The following is an 18,966-nucleotide window of genomic DNA, read 5'->3' as shown; positions in this document are numbered from 1 at the left end:
AAACTGGGCTTTTTTACTGCATCCTCTCCTTTTGCTCACTAAAAAAAACCCCAGTGGATCTTCTTACTGCTGTTCAGTTATTACATCTGTTGAAATAAGTGGAGGTTGCTCACCTGGACTCTGCCTGTTCTTCCATCGTACCCTGGGAGCAGGAAGATTTGCTTGTCTGTGAGCCTGGTTCTTGGGTGATTGTTTGTTTTAATGATGACTGTTGCACAATTAATCAGGTACGTGGTGGAGCCCAAGAAGAAGCAGGCTGTGAGTGTGAAGCCTCCTTTCCTCAGGCCTGAGTTATCTGAGCGACAGATCACAGTGAAGATCAGCGACAACGGGATCCAGGCCAACCTCAACAGGAGCAAGGTAAGGCCTTCAGGAGCTGCCTTTGGAGGGCAGGGATGAGCATTGTCCAGCTGGGAATGAGGCTGTCATTGCCAAATCTCTTTGAGATGATGATGCATTTCTTGGAGAAGGTGATAGAGTGGAGTCCTTGGCATGTACTTCATTCTCAGGTTCAGCAGCAGCAGCTCTGGATCCAGGAGCTGTTGGTAACAGGCAGCTCTAGAATGGAAAGCCTCTGGGCCTCTTTTGGCAGAGGTGCCTGTTCTTTGCAGGATTTATTTTCTGTCCCAGGAGTTGTCACCTCTTGATGTTCAAATTAATTTGAATGAACCCCTGTACCACCAGCTCAGCTTTTCTACCTCAGAGAATGTTCCGAGCTTCCAGGCTGCAGGAACACCTGTGGTCCAGGGAAAGGAATATTGACTCAGAACTGAGTTAACTCCTCTTCTCTCTTGAGTTTCTTCTGGCATGAAGTGGAGAGAAGGATTTGTTCAGTCCTGCAGAAAGCAGTGGATTCAGAAGAAGCCAGCTTGCAAGATTATTGTGGGTAGTTACTTCTTACAGTCTTTGGAGAGCTGCTTGCTGAGAGCTACGTGGAAAGTGGCTGAAAAATGCTAGAAAACACCTTTGTCTTGTACCACACATGAAGTAGTGAGATGATAATGGTACTTGGCATGCCAAGTAGACCAGGAGAGTGCAGATAACATTATACTGGCTTGTTATGGCAGTGCTGATTTGACATGTGACCATCCTCATCTGCAGAGGATGCTAAATCCTGCTTGTCATTACAGGTGTAGTTCTTGTTCTGTGATACAGAACATACTTGCTGTTATTTAACCAAGTTTCATGCCATGATTGATTTGTTTTTAATCATTTTCAGTCTAAAATTAGCCTGGAAGGTCTGGAGGATAAAAGTATGGAGGGCCAACCACCTCTCCCACCCAAAGGAGATCCAAGCAAGTACTCGGAGCTGAAAGGGCAGCTGGGTGCCAGTGAAGGTATATTGTGTGATCAGTGTTTTATTTTTATTAAGAAGAAAATACTTCAGCCTCTTTGAAAGGCTTGTGGTATTCTTTCAGAATATTAATGGGACCTGGATTAAGTTTTTTTTCTATTTATAGGAGTTCCAAGCTAGGGGAATTAACAGCAGGAAAGGGAGAGAAAAGTCAGCTTGAAGTGGTTAATTCAAGCCTAGGTTGGATATTTCCATCAGTTTTGCAGAGTTTATAAACTCTTTTAAGCCCTTCCTTAAATTTTTGATAATTTTTAAATGAAAAATGTAATTCTGATCTAAGGAATCAGAAATATTAACACGAAATGCTTAGGCATTGCAAACTGAATTATTTAATTTATGAAAATGTGAACTAAACACTTTGATGCTATGAAAAAAACTTTTTTTTTTCTTTCAGATAAATCTAGTAGCTGATTTCAGCCCAAAGAGCTCGAATTTCGAATTAGGCAAAATTATTACTCACCAAAATATGTCACCCCACTTAATATACTATTTCTTCTTCTCATTGCCTTGCTGATCTGGCAGCAATGTGCTGTTGCTTTCACAGGGGCCCCGCTGATTTTTGTGGAATTCTGCATAAAAGCACTGCAAGTGTTGTTCTTTCCAGAGCAGATTGTTTGTGGAGGGCCACGGATAGGAAGGATTGATGGATGCCAGCTTTCTGCCACACCCATTCTAATAGAAAGCCCTTTTTTTTTTTATTTTCTTTTGCAGAAGGTGGCCTTTCACCCAAACTGATCAGCCCCCCCACTCCTGCCATGTACAAGTATCGACCAGCTTTCAGCAACAACCCCAAAGTTCACTACCACGCCACGGCCGAGCAGGTGAGTGAGCTGGGAGTGTCTGCCCCAGACAGGGCCCCTGGAGCTGAGGGTGAGTGCCCTGCAGGGCCCCAGTGAGTGTCAGGTGTAAGGACAGCTGGCACTGGGGTGTGACACTGCCCATGAAACACGGTGAGCTGCCAGCTTTGCTGCTGTCCTGCTGCGGGGCGGGTGCTGCTGCTGGGCCAGGGGCTCAGCCTGAGATGCTGACAAGTGTCACCTCCCATTGGCTTCCTCCTGACACAGGTGCCACCTCTCATTCCCTTCAGAGGAGCTGGGCATGCTGAGTGCCTGGCTGGATCAGACCCTGTAGCCAGCAGTCACCGTGCTCACTGATTCCTTAAGATGTCAGCTTGCAAAACAGAAAGAACTTTTTAAGCATCCCAAGAGATATTTTTGTTAAAATTTGTGGAAGACTTCTCATGTTTGACCTTCCTTAGCACCTTTCCAACACAGTTGGGTTATATGGAAAAACCCCACCTTCCTGACACTTGGCATCATTTTCTCCTACCAAGAAAACTGAGGTCCAAAGAATTGGAAAGATAAGCTCTGGATTTTCGGCAGTTTTCTCTCTTTTTTGGGAGTTTTGAAGTGTATTTCTCATGGATTTCTTGAAAATATTCCTTGGCCCCCAGGACCGGAGAACAGGAGTTTGAAAATCACTGGTCTAACTTGTATGTTTGCACTACATACCCAAGTGTTCACCCACCAGCGGGTGGGTGAAATTAATTTAAATTAATTTCATCAGCCCCTCCAGTGTCACCCCTGGAACGGCAAGAAGGGAGTGATAGGAAGGAGTAAATATTAATGAAGTAAGGAGAGGAAGATACAGTAGAGAAATACAATTGTCTGCAGCAACACTGTAATGAGAATGTTCCTTAAATGGTGAGGAAAGCTTTTTGAGAACGCTTCCCATTTTGAAAAAAAAGATGGTGATAGATGGTGGAATTCCAGCTACCACCAAGTTCAAGTGTTAGTCTTACTGCAGGAATGGTAAATCTTATTCTCTGGACTTGTTCACTTAGTGAAGAGAAGATTGGCTTGTGAAAGGGAACACAAGAACAACAGTGTGTTTCTGTATCCTAAAAGTTCAATATCCTCTCATTTTCACTTTATTACATGAAAAATGGCTTGACATCCAATTCCAAATATTCTGTTGACAGGCACCCTCTAGCAGGTTGGAGCTTTGTAAGCCATGGCATTCTGAGTCAGGGAGCTGGTTTGCATGTTTCTCTGTCTTCTTACTCAGAGAAAAAAACCTTTAAAAAACTTCACAACAAAATAGATTTTTATAATTTAGCTTTTTCTTTGTAGTTTTCCTTTGAAAGAAACTAGATAAAAAACAACCTGTGTTGACTGCATTTGTAATTAAATGTGACTGATAATAATTCTTGTTTGCAGAGCCAGTGTAGCCAATTTATTGTGCATTAAGGCAAACTCTTCTTTAAAAATAACAGCAAAAATGATTTGCTTAGCACAGAATGGCGTTTTAAGTGAACAGAACTGTAAGCAATTTTCACAGAGTAAACCAAAGTGAAGTCCTATCTGTTTTCATTGCATAAATAAATTATGGCCTCTGTTTCCTTCTCTGATATGGCCACTTTCTCCTGCAGAGGCAATAAAAAAGAGAAAATTGCTTCATTTTGTTGCCTAAATGGTGAGAAGGAGCCTCTTTGCTTTAATTAAGCTCATGTGCCTAATTTTGAAGACCTATGACCAGAAATTCAGAATTACTGAATATTCATAGCAGGGAGTAAAGTGGATAAGAGTGTCCTGGTCCCCAGTGCGTTGAAATGAAGCAGGAAGTATTTCTGTCTCAGCACACAAACCCAGACATCCCTCAACTCAAGAGCTATTTGTAGAAAACTCTTACGTGCAGTGGTTTTTCCAAGGGCACTATTATCAGATTACAATCTGATTTACCTTGACTGAGACTTGAGTCTCAGTGTAGGTCTCTCATTGAGTGTTTTCAGTGTCAGTTATCTATTACTGTCGGTATTATTCAGCACTTACTGGGAATGGCTCCTCCTTGCTCCTGAGGTGCTAATCCACACGTTGGACAGGACTGAGGAGGTTCCTTGTCACGAGCCTGTGTCATAGCTGGGATCTGAGGGACCTCCAGCTCTTTCCTTCCCCTGCACCCACTGTCACTGACATGACATTGGCTTCTGTTTCTCATCTTCACCTCTGTTTTAGATCACCCTGCAGGAGGGACACAGCCAAGGGGCTTTGATAGAAGAGGATGGCAGGAGCCTTGATTACCAGTCCGAACCCAGCTTGGACATCCCCAGCTACCGGAAGAGCTCCCTGCACAAGACCTATCAGTCTTCCCCACTGCAGATAGATTCCTTTGCCATCAATTCACGATCCCTCAGCCTGAAATCCGCTGGCAGGAGAGGGACAGACAAAGTGCCCCTCCATCCCATAAAGTCTGAAGGGGCGGCCTCCACCCCTTACAAAAGCATCTTTTCTCCCAATTCCCTGTCCAACAGGAACGGGAGCCTCTCCTATGACAGTTTGCTGAACCCCATGTCGCCCTCGGGGAGGAAGTGCGTGGCCCACTCCGCAGTGAGCTCTGTGGGGTACCACTCCCCGTACCTGTCAGCCAAAATGTGCCACCTGCGGGGCAGCGAGCTGCAGCGCCCGCCGCCCCAGAGCTTCAGCCCCGTGCTGGGGGCGCCCGCCCCGCACCAGCGGGACCCGTCCCCGGTGCGCTACGATAACCTCTCCAAGACCATCATGGCCTCCATCCAGGAGAGGAAGGAGATGGAAGAGAGGGAGAAGCTCCTGCACTCGCACCCCGACTCGGTGTTTGCAGACTCGGGGGTCTACGACACGCCCAGCTCGTACAGCCTGCAGCAGGTCAGCACGCTCTCCGAGGACCCGCGCGTGGCCATCAGATACGGCTCCAGGGACAACCTGATGGCTGCCACCAGCTTTAGCACAAGGAACCCTATGCTGCAGTCCTCGGTGTCTTCGCTCTCAAGTGCAATGACGAGAGCACCAAGGACTTCCACAACCTCTCTGCAAGCTGATTTAGCCAATAATAACGTGCAGTCCCATCAGGCGCTGCAGGGCAGGGTGAGCAATGGCTCCTACAAATCCCCGGGCCACCAGGTCCCGTCGTCCCCCACAGGGATGCCCAGGTCGCCCTCCTACGGAGGCCCGAAGGCTGTCTCGTTTGTAAACACTGTGGAAATCACAGAGGTGCAAGCAGTGGGAGCACAGAGGTAGGTACTGCCCTAGGTACTGCCTGGCAGGGCCAATCTGCCTGTGAGCAGGTGCAGAGCCCCGCGCTGGAGGCACCACCCAGACGACATGTTTGGTGTAGGCCATGAGGGTGGGAGGTTTGTGGGTGCTCCTCAGTTCTGTGATACCCCCCCAGCAACATCATCACAACAAAATGTTTGCACGTTTGCTGTAGGTTGAGCTGCAGGTGGTCAAGTCAGTTGTAAAAGTCACAGTGAATTGTAGTTGTAAAGATTATTTGTCAAAAGATCGTTTGGAAGATCTGACTTTCAGAAGGTAGAGAGCCATTTTCTCCTCTTCATGTGTGTTTGAAAAATGAGCCTGTTCCAGTGAAAGACCTGTGGACTCTCCTTTGCCCCTCTGTTTGAGACCCAGCTGTGTCAGCTGCTGCTCTAGGAAGGATGATGATATGAAAAGCTGTTTGTTTTTCCTTAGTCTCTGGTTCTTGATTCTGTTGCTGCTTTTACACTGTGCTTGTTTAAAAGGTAGAGCCTGTAAATTCTGTTCAGCTCTTTGAGGTTATGAAGAATACAATGTCTGGCAAAATAGCTACAGGTCCCATCCCATCAGGTGTTAAAGAAAGTGGTAGACATGTGAGGACATTGCAGAGGATCTTTTTCACTCAAGCTCCTAAAGTCAAGTACCTAGATCAATAAATAAATAAATAGCTTAATAAACTAGTGAAGTAAACCTCCCACAAGCATTCTGTGCTTTGTAAACCTGGCACATTTTCTCTGGCAGTAACACTACAAATGGCTTCCCTTCTCCCCTTTCCCCAGCTCCTTTGTGCCTCATTCCAGGAGACAGACTGTGTTCTTCAGGAGAATTTCAGCACTAAATTAGGGCTTTGATAATACTCTAGTGTATTTAGCATTTGGTCCCTACCTATTTCAGCTGTGTGAGGGTACAGCAGTGTTTTGGGAAATCAGCCCATGTGTGTCTGTGTGTTCTGCTGGTTCAGATCCCCACGGCTCTGGTGCAAGCACAGCTCGACCACGGCACGACAGCCGGGCTGGTGGCAGCGGATGGACCTGCTGCTCCAGGGCACAGCTGTCACACCAGACTGCCTCAGAAAAGTGGCAAAAAACCCCAAACCCTCTGGCCTCCAGAAAAGGTCAGGCTGGTCCGAAATAGCTCAGCTGCCTCTGTCTGCAGGCAGACCGGGAGCCTTCCGTTCTGGAGGGTACGGCAGCCCCCGGGCACTGCTCTGGGCAGGACCTGCTCTTCAACTCGAGAATGAGGCCAAGCCCAGCAATCATCCATCCTGGGTGCACATCATCCATCCTGGGTGCACATGATCCATCCTGGGTGCACATGATCCATCCTGGGTGCACATCATCCATCCTGGGGGCAGGAGGACACAGCAGTCCCAGCCATGCTGATACTTCCAGAACATACACAAGTTCTTTTGTAGGTTTTTATCTAATTACTTCAAGAATCCTGGGGAGGAGACATGTTATGCTTGAGTGTGTGGTAGCCTAGATTTAGAAGATCTTTTGAGGAGAGCCTGTTGTCCGTGCTCCCTGGCACAGAAAAAAGGAAATTATTTTTAAGAGTCCATCTGGATTATGGTCTTTAATTACAGGCGTCCCAGAGTACTTCCTGACTTGATTCAGTTTATGTCTTCTATCATAAAGAAGTCTTACCAATCCACCTCTCTTACATGTTTCAGAGATGAGCAACATAATTTTGTTTAACTCAATATTTAGCTGGGAAATGTTTTTTTTCCTGAGTGTTTTCTTTCTCATTGTAAGACACAGTTTGGCTTAAGGTCAGTAGTGGTGACAGCTAAACCCTCCTGCATCCTACAGATGTTTATGCAATTAATTTAGATCAACAAAGCATTTAAGCAAGTAATTAAATGAACAAATATTACTGGGGTCTGATCCACTAACCTAATGGCCAGATAAATCCTCTCATTTCAGTGGCTTTTCATCAAGTGCATTGGCTTCAAGCAGCTTGCTCCCAGGCTTGAATATTTTGCAGTGCTGGGACTCAGGGTAACAGGGGTAATTGTTTATCCCGAGTGAAGCCATTCTCCTATCACACTTTGTCACTAACATGGCATCTTTTGCTGTTTCCTTTGGTGCAGGGATGACGTGCAGCTGAAGACACCTCACAGTAAAATCAATGGACAGCCAAAAGGAATAGTCAGGTTGGGCTCAACGTCGAGTTCCCAGGGGACGCCTGTCAGCCCTGCCAGACACTCAAATGTTAAGAAGGTGTCTGGAGTTGGTGGAACAACCTATGAAATTTCAGTGTAAAATAAAATTAGTTAAAAACAAAGAGCCATCCACTCAGCCAGCCATGAAGCAAGGAGCACTGTGAAGACTCAAACACCAACAAAGAAGGAGCAGCAGCGGCCGGCCACTCTCCTTTTCTTGTTTTGGGTTTGTTCTGTTTTCATCTTTTCTCTTTTGGCCAAAAACCAGCTGCAGCCTTATTCTTGAGGGAATAAAATTGTACAGTCTATCAGACTCTTCCTGAAGAGGGAAGGGAACTGGCGGGAACTGGCTACGACCTCACACCCCAGCCCTGGGGTTTGTGCTGAGTAGGAGGGCACCGAAGTCTGTCCAGCGAGTCTGTCGTGTGCCAGCTGTGCTGTGACGGTCAGTCCAGGGTCATTCAGCTTGTCCCGTGCCTGTTCCCGGTTCTTGTGGCCAGGGATGTGTCCGCAGGAGCCCGAGGAGCAGCTGCTGTTCTCCTGCTGCCGTGGAAGGCGGGTTTGCTGCGCGAGGACTGCCCCGCGTGCCCCCGGCGCTGCCGCGCGGGTTCCTCCTCCTGAGAGGGAACAGGGCAAGGGCACTCGGGCTGCCAACACCACGTCATCTTCAAAAGCCTCCCTGGTCCTGGATGGGAGCAGGAGACAGGATATCATCAGCTTCTCACTGTCTGCCCGTCGTGACGCTGTGTGCGCGTTTGTGTCTGTGCAAAAAGGACCGCCAGGCCTGAAGGATCTTCCGCTCCCACCTCTCGCTCCCTCTGGGCTTTAAAGGCTTCTCCGGCTTGGAAACAAAACCAAGCAGATAAGGAAGGAGATGTTTGGATGGGAACATGCTTTAAACAGCTGTCAGCTGCTCTCCCTGCACCCTCCTTGTTACCTGCTGGATTTAGGCAATAACCTGGTTTACTGCCCTGCCTGGTGCCGTCTGTGTAATCCCTCAGCAAGGTTGTCAGGAGCTGTTGAATTTACAGTGTGTGTAACTGAGCCAAGTGTACATCTAAAGGATATAAATTCTCTGTCTGCCTAATTACTAGCACATTCCCTCTGGTCTTCAATACTGTTAGACAAAGGATTTTCCATTTGGGTTTTTTTTTCCCCAGGGGAACAACTTTTTAAAATAGTATCAATCAAATGTATTTAACATTCTGAGGTTTCCTTTTCCTGTCTCCAGAAAACTACTTTTACTTTGTTGGATTTAAAGACGACTTTACTATAAGAAACAAGAAATTTGTGCATTACTTTTATCACAAATATGAGGACTCTGGCCCAGCTAATTTTGGGACAAATGGATTTTTATTTCTCTATTCCTTATCTCCTTTTCCTTCCCATTCAGTTACCACCTCAGAAGTCAAAAGTACTGAGATCTGGACCAATGCTAACTAGCCAGATCATGTGTGCAATTAAGAATATCCTGAGCAACTGTTGCCAAAGTCACTAAAAATTATTATTTATCACTGAGCCAGTGAGCATCCAAAACCTTGACTTCCCACCTGGTTCTCCTGTTGAATGGTTTTGACTAGAGAGCCAAATCCATCATTTTTCAGGATATTTGTTTCAAGGGGTGAAATCCTTTTCAATCCTTGGCTATAATGAAGAGCTCTCCAGGTAGCAATTCAGAATGTGTTGGTAACATCTTTGTTTTCATGTGGGTTAAGATTAATTGTTCTAGAAGGCAAATATTGCCCTTAGTTTTGCCTGGTTAAAATTTATACTTTGATTTGATGAATCTTGACATCTGCTGCAATACATGGTTATTATGTCCCTTGTATATCACATTAGTTTTTGGAGTCAAAGGTTGAAGAGAACATAGGAAAGTTAATCATCTCTCTGTGTAATGCTCTGTGTTGCCTGAGGGGAGAAACCTGGAAAGCATCTGCAATAGGCCAAAGTTCTGAGAGAGGGAGGTAGAAATCAGTGTGCATTTTCTTGCTGTGGTGATGTTTTAAATGCCTGCTGGAGGGCCGTGCAGAGCAGAGGAGCAATAGTCTTCCTGTGCAGATTTGCTCCCTGGCTCATGGAATCCTGGGCTTGGGGGCACCGTGGGACCAGGGAGGTGCTGGCAAAGTGGACCAGCTACAGAGGGAGCAACAGGAAAGGACTGGAGGGCTGACTAATGAGAGGATTTAAAGGGCTAAAACGTGCCACTGGCCAGGCAGTGAAGGGGGAATCGAGTATAATTTGACAAATGGGTTACTCAAAAGTTGCAAAACCAAAGGTAAATCCAAGGGTTGTCACTGGTAATCAATGGTCTACATTTAGCAGGGGGCAGAAAGGAGGGAGGGGAAGGGGCAGCGGAATAGTCTTCCAAGGCAGAGTTTTGGAGCCAAACTATTTAGGACAGTCAAACTATATTTGGACAAGTCATTAAAAGAATTTCTGTGAGAGGTGAGCCTGTGGGGACAAGAGGCTAGACCAGGTGGCCTTACCGATTTCTTCCATCTTCAACTGTTACTAGTCTGCAATCTGCCCTGATGGCAACTCCTCAGGAAGATGCAGTACTTCCTTAAGGACTGGAATTCACTCTGGTGCATAGAGTATCACAAGAATGACTTGTTTTTAAAGGATCATTTTTTGCCATACGTCAGCCCTGAAAAGAGGGGATATGAGACACGGGCAGTTTGGGCTGGGGAGCAGGACAGGGGCACATCTGATCATGTATCTGGGAATATGTACATGAAATTCATGCAAGCAAGGCTCAACATTTGCACCAGTGTAACATTTGAGATTTGCATCCCAGTGATGCTCCACTTTGGTTGCTCTTTCTCTTGCATTTGTAAATGAAAAAGCTACTGAGGAACTTGAAGGGCCCGCGAGCCTTTGGAGTTAACTACATTAGTTCATGAGAGGATTTCTCAGTAAGACTAAACACAGTATTGTGTGTACAAAGCACTTATATCCAGGGTTGTTTTGACATGGTTCACAGGGGGTAAGGGAGGGAAAAATGAATGCACTGTGTCAGTCCAGGTTCAGAAGTAAGGATTCTGTATTTTGTGAGTGGTCTTGCCCACAGTTGAGAGACATTCAGCTTCTTCATAGGTTTACAATGGTACCAAAGCCTTTTTTTTTTTTTTCCTTTCCTTTTGAGGTTTGCATTTAGTTCAGTGCACGTAGCCTGGAGTAAATGATTCAAATTTTCTGAAAGAATCATCTAAGCAGAACTGGTAACAGGAGATTGCACGCAGCAAATCCAGCCTCATTTTCATCCAAGGCACTGAACCTGCAGTTATTTTCTCACAAATCTGACTGTCTGTTTCCATAGTTCCCGTTGTGGGACTGGGGACCTATTTATTAAATCTAGTTTTTTGAGCAGAATGCAGCCCATGTTAAAAGTGTAGTTCTTTAAGCAGATTACAGATTAGCAGCAAGGTTCTTCTGCCCAGATAGATAGCCTGTTTTTACAGACACTGCAGGCCAAATCTTCAGCTGGTATAAATTGGTGTGGCTCCATCAAAGCTCATTTAATTGATGCTAATTTATGGTGGGTGGGGATCAGCCATGAAAATCCAGCACGAGTTAACACGTCCTGTAAAGCAGCTTCTTTAGTTTTGTCATGCTGATTTCATGTCCCAGAAGTCTTAAATATTGTCAACATGTTTTTATTTGTAGCTGTGGACTGTATTACTTATTTAAAAAACAGCAATAGTTTTTGTTTAGTTTATGCATCAGTTTTCATTGCATATTGCATTTTATTAGCAGTTTGTTCCCTGTCCATCCGCTCCCATTTAGCTTCCAGGTTTTCATCGTAGTACAACCTGCCTTGAAAAGTTGGATCTCTGTATCTTTAACTGTGTAATATATTGAGTATTATGACATTAAATGTACCTTACTACGTGGGTGGGAGAGAGAGGAAATATTTTTACTTGAAGCCTTAATATTTTCTTTTTTTACTACTTTGTTTGTTGACCTCATAGGAAAGTCTGAATAGCAAAGACTTTGAAACTCCGGGCCAAATACTGCACTGACAGACAACCAGCATTTGGCCCCCGTGGCAAAACTGGATGCAGACAACCTGAACAAGGGAAAAAAAAAGCCTCAGGGTGGCAAATCTTCCTGAAGATCATTAATACAGTCTCCAAATATGTCTGTAAGCAAGTGCATTCAAGAATTCTTCAAGTCTTGAATTTTTAAGGAAGGTGATAACAGGAGCTGCCCTATTATCTTACGTTTGCTTGCTTTTTTTTTTTTTTTTTTTTAAATTAAGCAAAACAAATGTATTTACTCACTTTGGTTCAAGCCAGCTCCAGGGGTTGCAGAGAGCTGCGTGTCAGTAGCCACGTGCAGCAGATGAGCTGTGGAGTGTTGCTGTTCCAGTCGCTAACCAGGCACAGAGTTGTGGCAGCTTGGCCCGAGCTGATCCCCTCCTGGGCTGTCGGTGGACGTTCCTCAGATGATGCCCAATCTCCTACAAGCCTAACGTGGAAATTGCAATGTGGTTTTCCTTTGGACTGTATCTGTGGGCCAGACTAGAGATATATAGAGAGATATATATATAGTCAATATTTTTCTGTGTGTGGGGGGAAGATGGGGTCAAGCTCGCTGTCTCTGACAGTGCGGAAAGTTCCTGTCGAGCCGTTTCTATGGTCTGTATTTCACCTGTTCTGCCACCTTGAGTTGTTGGAATGTATCTGTGCAGGCTTTGTGGAGCTCTGTCTGTAACCTTTTTTGTGGCTCTCGTAATACATATATATTTTTTAAACCTCTGAGTCACTCCGGTATTTTCGAGTGTCCGTTTCTGCCTCAGCACATCCGTTTGCCGGGCTGGTCCGGGGTGCTCTGCCCTTCCTCCCTCCCACTCGTGCAAATCCGGGACTGGAAGAGTAGAACTGGAAAGGCCAGTTCTGGTGCGAAGTCTGCACGTGACAAAACGTTAAAAGAAGTGACTGCAGGTTAAATCTCATTGTCAAGAGGCTGCTGGTAGAGTAGGAATATGCTCTGTCTTTAGAAGTGTCTCCTGGTTGTGACCAATGAACCCTGTTAGTGAGGTCACAGCAAGTGCTCCATGAAACAACCCTAAATGAAGTTTTCTGTACTGGTTTTTGTTCAAGCTGTGGGGTTAATAGGGATCCTGTGATCCAGAACACTTGCAAATCATTGCTACAGAGCCACTGGAAAAGAAAATGTGTTAATGCTATTTGTTGAAATGTTCTGTCCAGATCATCTGGGTTTATAAATCCCAAAGATGTACAGTTCTTAATCCGTCTTCATCTGCCTCTTTCTGGTCTTTGAAAAGACGTCCATTTGCTCTGTCAGGCTGGCTTACAACACGCACAGTTGCCAGGCCCTGCAGCTGCTGCAGGATTTCTGATGCCATCATTTGCATATCTAGGCTAATTGCATTAAGCAGGGATCCATTGAAGCATGTTCTTCATAAATGCCACTCACATTTGTGTGCTGTCGTGTCTTCACGTGGCAGAGATTACCTTTTCTAGGAAATGGCCAAACCAGGCTCCATTGATGCTGGCTCCATCAAAGAGGATTCTATAAGCTCATGATCTGTTTTAATACATTTTATTTAATCGTGTCTTGGCCGACAGCAATCTTGGCTTTCCCCTCTCTAAGTAATGGATAAATTATCCAAGTTTGTATTCATTTATTCATTATTGTTATTTTTTATTCTGCAGGACAAGTTTAAGTTCACATTTTGGAACATAATAAGGAGAGACAAAGGAAACTATTTATACAGGTGAATATGTCTTTTAAGGGAGAAGCAGTTTTATAATAAATAGATTAGAATTACTACTAGAATAGGTTTTGTTCATCTTGTCAAAATAACTTGAAATTTAAAGTAAGGCTTATTTCACAGCTGGTATCTCTAGCCCTGAAACATTTTTAAAATGTCTTGGTTAGACATTTCAAATTATGTGAAGAAATATGATCTACTTTTACAGATTAAAACAGTCCTAGAGAAGTGATGGTACATTTTCCAGTGCCTTATATATATGTGTATATATTTATATGTATATATATAATGCCTATATGTATATAATGTATATGTAATTGTGTACATATATTCAAGTAAAACTAGTTACAGGTGTCCTACTCTGATGTATTTTAAATGGAACTGATCTGTGTTGATAAACAAAAAGGTCATGTCAGCAGCAAAATACGAAAGCAAACTCACTAAAATGTAAGCAAATAAAGTAGACTGGAAACTGTTTCTGCCAGTGGTTGTGTTCCAGGCCATGGAAAAGACTCATCTCCTGACTGTAAGGAAGATGATTCATGTTTCTTTGCCTTACAAGTTATTTCATGTTGTGTTGCCATGCTGTTCACCTTCACATGCATCCCTGGGGTGGATATTTCAGACAGTAATTTTGCCCTTTATTTGCCAGGAATGTAGAGCTCTGACATAGCCTGTCCGTGACTCAGGCAGCAGATTCTGCCAGATCATGAGCTTCTCTAGGGGTTTAGTTGGATTTTTGAATAAGGAGGTGCCACAGGTAAGTCTGGTGTTTTAAAAAATACCCCCTTTCTTAAATAAAACAGTTTTAGAAACATAAGTAATTCAAAGGCCTTTCTTTCAGCAGACTTTATGGAGCATGTGCCTGTAAAAGCCAGAAGGGCCATATTCGACCTTCTGAGGTTGATTTTGCACCTTTTAACTCCAGCCTGCGCTGGGGCTTGGACTGTCCATCTATTGCTTCAATATGGGGTCAGAGCAGGATTTTCAAGGATTTATTTGAGCATTGTATTTATGTGTGAAACCCTCCCATTGAGCTCAGTGAGAACTGAAAGAAATGATGGGAAGGAAGTGTCTGGTTAGCAATGCCTGAAGCTCTTCAAGGGAAAAGTAGCCTTCCATCCAAAGGCTGTGCTTTGCTTAGCACAGTTGGTTTGGAACTAAAACAACTAAGGAACTAAAGGAACTAAACCCAGCTCTGTGAGTTTGGCTCCAGCAAATCATATCACTGCACAGTCAGCAATGGGGACTCGGTGTAGGGCTCTTAACACCAAAACCACCAGCTTTGGATAGCTGGGGTGAACAGCTAAAATGACAGTCCCTGTTTTCAGAATGGCTCAGAAGCTCCTGAGTGCTGTGCCACTGAAATCTTGGTTCCCCTGAAATCAGTGGTAGTTTCTCCTTTAATATCAATGGTGCCTCGTTATCCTTGATGTGCCTTTGGAAGTGGCTGTGGAAGCTCATCAAATGGCATTATAATCTGGTTCTAGTGCTGGGCACAGGTGGATTAGCAGAATCTATCTTTGCTGTCAGCTTTTTCTCTTGTACAGTCATTGGAACAGATGGTGAAAGGCTTTTTGTTGTTTTTTTTTTTTTTAAATACAAACCAATGCTACTTTTTCTTAGGAAAAGCTCATCTTGTAGAAACTGCAGTGTCTGAGTAAATTCACTGAGTAACAGCATGATCCAGTTTTTGCAGCCTGAGTATTTTGAATCCATCTGGCCTTGGGATCAGCCCTTGCTGTCTCACTGACAGTTATCTAAAATAACAGCCTTAAAAACAAGAGAAGCAAGTAGTTATAAATAGGTGGTACTTGGTTATGACTAATTTCTCAGGCACACTGGGACAGAATGGAGACAAACTGCTCTGTTGCTGGCCACGATCTCCAGCATCTCAGAGCAGGTGCTGGGATTCCCAGTAACGCAGGGACACTGGGCATCGTGCTGGCAACACGAGCTGCACTGCAGCCTCAGGAATGGGCTCCAGGCATCCTGGCACCGGGGCCTGACTCCAGGGTAGATTCTTGCTGACTCCTGTTCCCTCAGTGCCTCTCTTCGCTCCCTGTCGGGTGGGGATGTGACTTCCCGACCTCACAAATGTGTTGTGTTTGGGAGAGGCTCGAGCCCTGTGGTTCTGTGACCAGCTGAGCAGCTGGAGCCAAGCAGATTCCTCCCATAGGAGCAGTAGGGCAGATTTGGGGCCTATTTAACCTCAACTGAAAGCATAACTAAGGTCATATGCTCAGGGAGGAAGCTGTTGTGTGTTTTTGATGGGTGTTGCTGACAGTAATCTCTGTCTTACACTGACTTAGGAAAGCTGTTCTAGTAAATTCATAAGAGACATTTCTGCCTTGACACTTCCCTTGACCCCCAGCCCATTTCCCTATAATCCAAACCCTCTGCACAGCCCCCACGCTGCTCAGCCCTCATTCCAAGGACCATATGCTTCACTGCCTGAAGCACTTCTGCTCTTCCCTGCTTGCTTGTTGGAATAGTTGTTCATATAGATGTAATAATAACTCATATGACTGAGCAGAAATACAGTGAAAGGAATGGCTGTAGGTTGGGAGTGACCTCAAAAAGGGGGGCCCTGCAATGTGCTGTTGAGGCACAGAACACACTGACATGTCATGGGCAGTGAGCAAATCCAGCCCCTTTTACATCTTCTCTTGAGAGCAAGGACTGAGCTGCTGTGTTGCCATGAGAAAACTGCTAATAATTCCTGTCTTTTTTGGTGTCTGTTTTAGTGTTGTGCAGAAATACGTATCTGTTTATCTACAGCTCCTTATTCACAGCACATGAAGGTTGTCAGAGAAGGAATAACGTTGTTTGTTGGTGCACAAATTCTAGAGAGATCTCTGCAGCTTCCCTTCATGTATCCCTAACGCCTGGGGTGCTGCAGGATTGCATTTCAGCCCCGTGTCCCAAATGATGGAGAGTCTTTTTGAGTACAAGAGACTCAGGGTGTCCTCTCTGGTTTTGATCCACTTATATATCTGTAAAAATATATCTCCACTCTGCTGGTGTTCTTGGCAGTGCCCTGTGTGGGCTGTGACAGTGATGTCTTCTTTAGCCTGCATTGACATGACTTGATTTTTCCTTGGATGCTCCATGACTGTGCTTAAGGGTAAATTCATCACTTGAATCCTATAACTGGTGACTTGAATAAATTAAAACTAGCTCAATGCAGTGGGCTGATTTTCACCTGAAGGTCCTTAAAATTCCCCTTGGAGATGCATGAATACATTGGCAAAAATTTGACTGAATGAGCTCAATTGGAAAAGAGAAAAAGCCACGATGCCATTTTGCCTGATCTGTATGTAGAGCAATTTCCAAATTGCTACACACGCATATATATACACATACATTTACATAGATACGTATGTGCAAAGATATTTATAAAACCAGCCACAGCCTTTCAATTGTGTGTGCTGTGGTTCATCAGCAGCAATAGCTTTTGGCAGGGACATAATTTCAAATCTTCTGCTGAGGATGCCTGCCAAAACATTGTTGGACAGAGATAGGACGAGAAAAGTTATTTATAAACGGGGATAATTAGGTCCTGTGCTTATTAGTGTTGGGGATGAGACAGAGAGACGACATGTGCAGTAATGAGTATTGTAAGATGAGGAGATGCTCCCCATGATTTTCTATTTGAAGATTGAGAAAATAAAAAAATCGAGATCTCTCAGGTGAAATCACATGTGGTGCTCTCAGCTGGGAGATTCACCGTGGGACTGTGTGTGCTGCGCTGTAGGACAGGTCTGGCTAATGGAAGCTTGGAATCCTTCCACAGGATCCAGGTGCTGACTGTCATAACTGAGGTTGGACTCTGTTTCCTCAGTGCTGGACTTTGCCTTTTGTGTTGAGGCAAAAATAAACCCTGATCAGACACAGGAACTGTCCTAACTCCTCTTGTTTGGGAGCAGTGCTCACAACCACCCCAGTGCCGGGGGGAGCAGTGCTGGGGGTGGTGCTCATCATCCCTGCCCCAGGGAGATGATTCTGTGCCCAGGGGTCGGTGCAGTCTCGAGTTGGGGGTGCCAGGACAGCTCGTCTGGCTCAGCCGCAGCTGCTGCTCCCGAATGTCACGGGTGGGGCTGAACAGCCCACAGCTTCTCCAGGCCTGGAGTGGCGTCACTTCCCCCCAGACCATTTCATCCCAGGGCTGTGCCCACACATCCTCAGTGCAGCTCGTGTGTGAAAACGCTGCATTTAAATGCTGCTTCCAGGAAAAGAAGCGGCCCCTGCCAAGCTCATCCCTAGGGTGGGGTGTTTGGTGTTTTTTTGAAGTTGCAAAGCAGGGAATATCTGAAGCAGCTCCTGAGAGGAAAGGATATTTTGGGGGAGCTCGAATTTTCCCTTTGTACTTCTTGTAAAGCATTACATGGATCCTTCAAACCAGCAATCTCCTCAAGTGTGTAATTATGGACGTCACGGTACTCAGATGCTTCTGCAAGCAGAGCACTCTCTTTCCTGCTGAGTGAATTTGGCAGCTCAGGTTGTTTAGTGGTTTGCAAGTGCACCTAAAAGCAGTGCTGGCTTTATAGGCCATAGACTGCAGTGCCTAAATATTAAGTGCTCAGTGATGACTGCAACAGAATCCAACATTGTCAAGACCATAACAACTACAGGTTTATTTTTTTCTATCTAAAGCAGAAAAAAAAGAAAATGGGGCAAAGAGAGATCAGTTGAAGTTTGCCAAGGCAGCAAATGCTGTTGCAAAAGCAAATTCTCACTTGCTACTCAGGACTGGGAGAAATGCCTGAGTTCTGTTCTGTTTTTGGGCACAATCAGCAGCACCTGTGCTTCATTAGCAAAATCAGAGTTTACTGTTATCTAAGACAAAAACATTGGGGGGAAGGTGCTCCTTGAGACAGTAATATCAAATCCCCTTTTGTTTCCTGGAGAATGATTACAGTGAAATACTTTGCTTATGTTTCTATTCCTTGGACCATCTGTTTCAAATTAAACCCTTCTGGCGTGATACATCATTATTTATTAGAGCATTACATTAGATAATGCAGTGTTAGTATTGCTGTTATAAACCCTTAGTTTCATAAGTGTGACTCCAGGGGCAGAACTGGATGTGTTTACTTAATGAAAGGGCCAGAGACTGTTAATAAAACTAATTTTCCAGTTCAGGAATTACTTTTTTTTTTTTTTTTGAGGTCTTTCACAACTACATTTTTGGTGTGTCTTTCAATTTGCAACTCTGACTGTGTTTGGTAGAGTGAAAACTTCTGGTTTTAGGTGACTGAAGGTTAAAGGACTGAGGACTTGCTAGTGATCAGCTGCGAGACACAATTTAAGAAGTACAAGACCTTGCAAGGAGAGTTTTTGGTTTTAATTTCCAGTCCCAGGGTGCTACAGAGGCTCACCCATCCTTCCTGAAGGAGGAAGGAAGGAGATTCAGCCCCAGCAAAGCAAGTCACAGCTCTGTTTGAGATACTGCAGTTTACCAGGGATGCCCAGTGTTATTAAAAATATTTCTTTCAATCTCCTTCAGTTGGAAAGATAGTGAGTGTGAGAAATGGATTCATCATTCATGATAGGCTGTGAATGCTTTAGATGAGGCAAAGCCTACTTTGAAATGTGCTTATGGAGAGTGTGTCTGGGCGAGAGGACAAGGCTTTCATCT

The 18,966-nt window shown here is 44.7% G+C and overlaps 1 protein-coding gene and 1 long non-coding RNA gene across 5 annotated transcripts in view; both read left to right on the top strand.

Moving 5' to 3' along the window:
* Positions 1–7,959, top strand: part of ZDHHC8 (zinc finger DHHC-type containing 8) — a 99,474-nt gene extending 91,515 nt beyond the window's left edge. For all 4 annotated transcript variants that reach the window (XM_027892668.1, XM_027892667.1, XM_027892670.1 and 1 more), the window contains 5 exons: positions 228–360; positions 1,220–1,337; positions 2,066–2,175; positions 4,369–5,402; positions 7,514–7,959. In XM_027892668.1, coding sequence (XP_027748469.1) covers positions 228–360; positions 1,220–1,337; positions 2,066–2,175; positions 4,369–5,402; positions 7,514–7,685 — 1,567 coding nt within the window. In that variant the 3' untranslated portion in view covers positions 7,686–7,959. The remainder of the gene's footprint in view (positions 1–227; positions 361–1,219; positions 1,338–2,065; positions 2,176–4,368; positions 5,403–7,513) is intronic.
* Positions 7,960–8,344: 385 nt separating this feature from the next.
* LOC114061834 lies at positions 8,345–13,798 on the top strand. Its single transcript, XR_003572229.1, has 2 exons — positions 8,345–9,250; positions 11,557–13,798. It is a non-coding gene; the product is annotated as an uncharacterized LOC114061834 (long non-coding RNA).
* Positions 13,799–18,966: the final 5,168 nt, after the last annotated feature.

Source organism: Empidonax traillii, unplaced genomic scaffold (assembly GCF_003031625.1).
Source record: "Empidonax traillii isolate 1590-97213 ecotype Southwest subspecies unplaced genomic scaffold, ASM303162v1 scaffold361:size2146424, whole genome shotgun sequence".
In the NCBI taxonomy this organism is placed as follows: Eukaryota; Metazoa; Chordata; class Aves; order Passeriformes; family Tyrannidae; genus Empidonax; species Empidonax traillii.
Note: the sequence above shows the minus strand (reverse complement) of the source record. Positions and strands in the feature narration are given on the sequence as shown.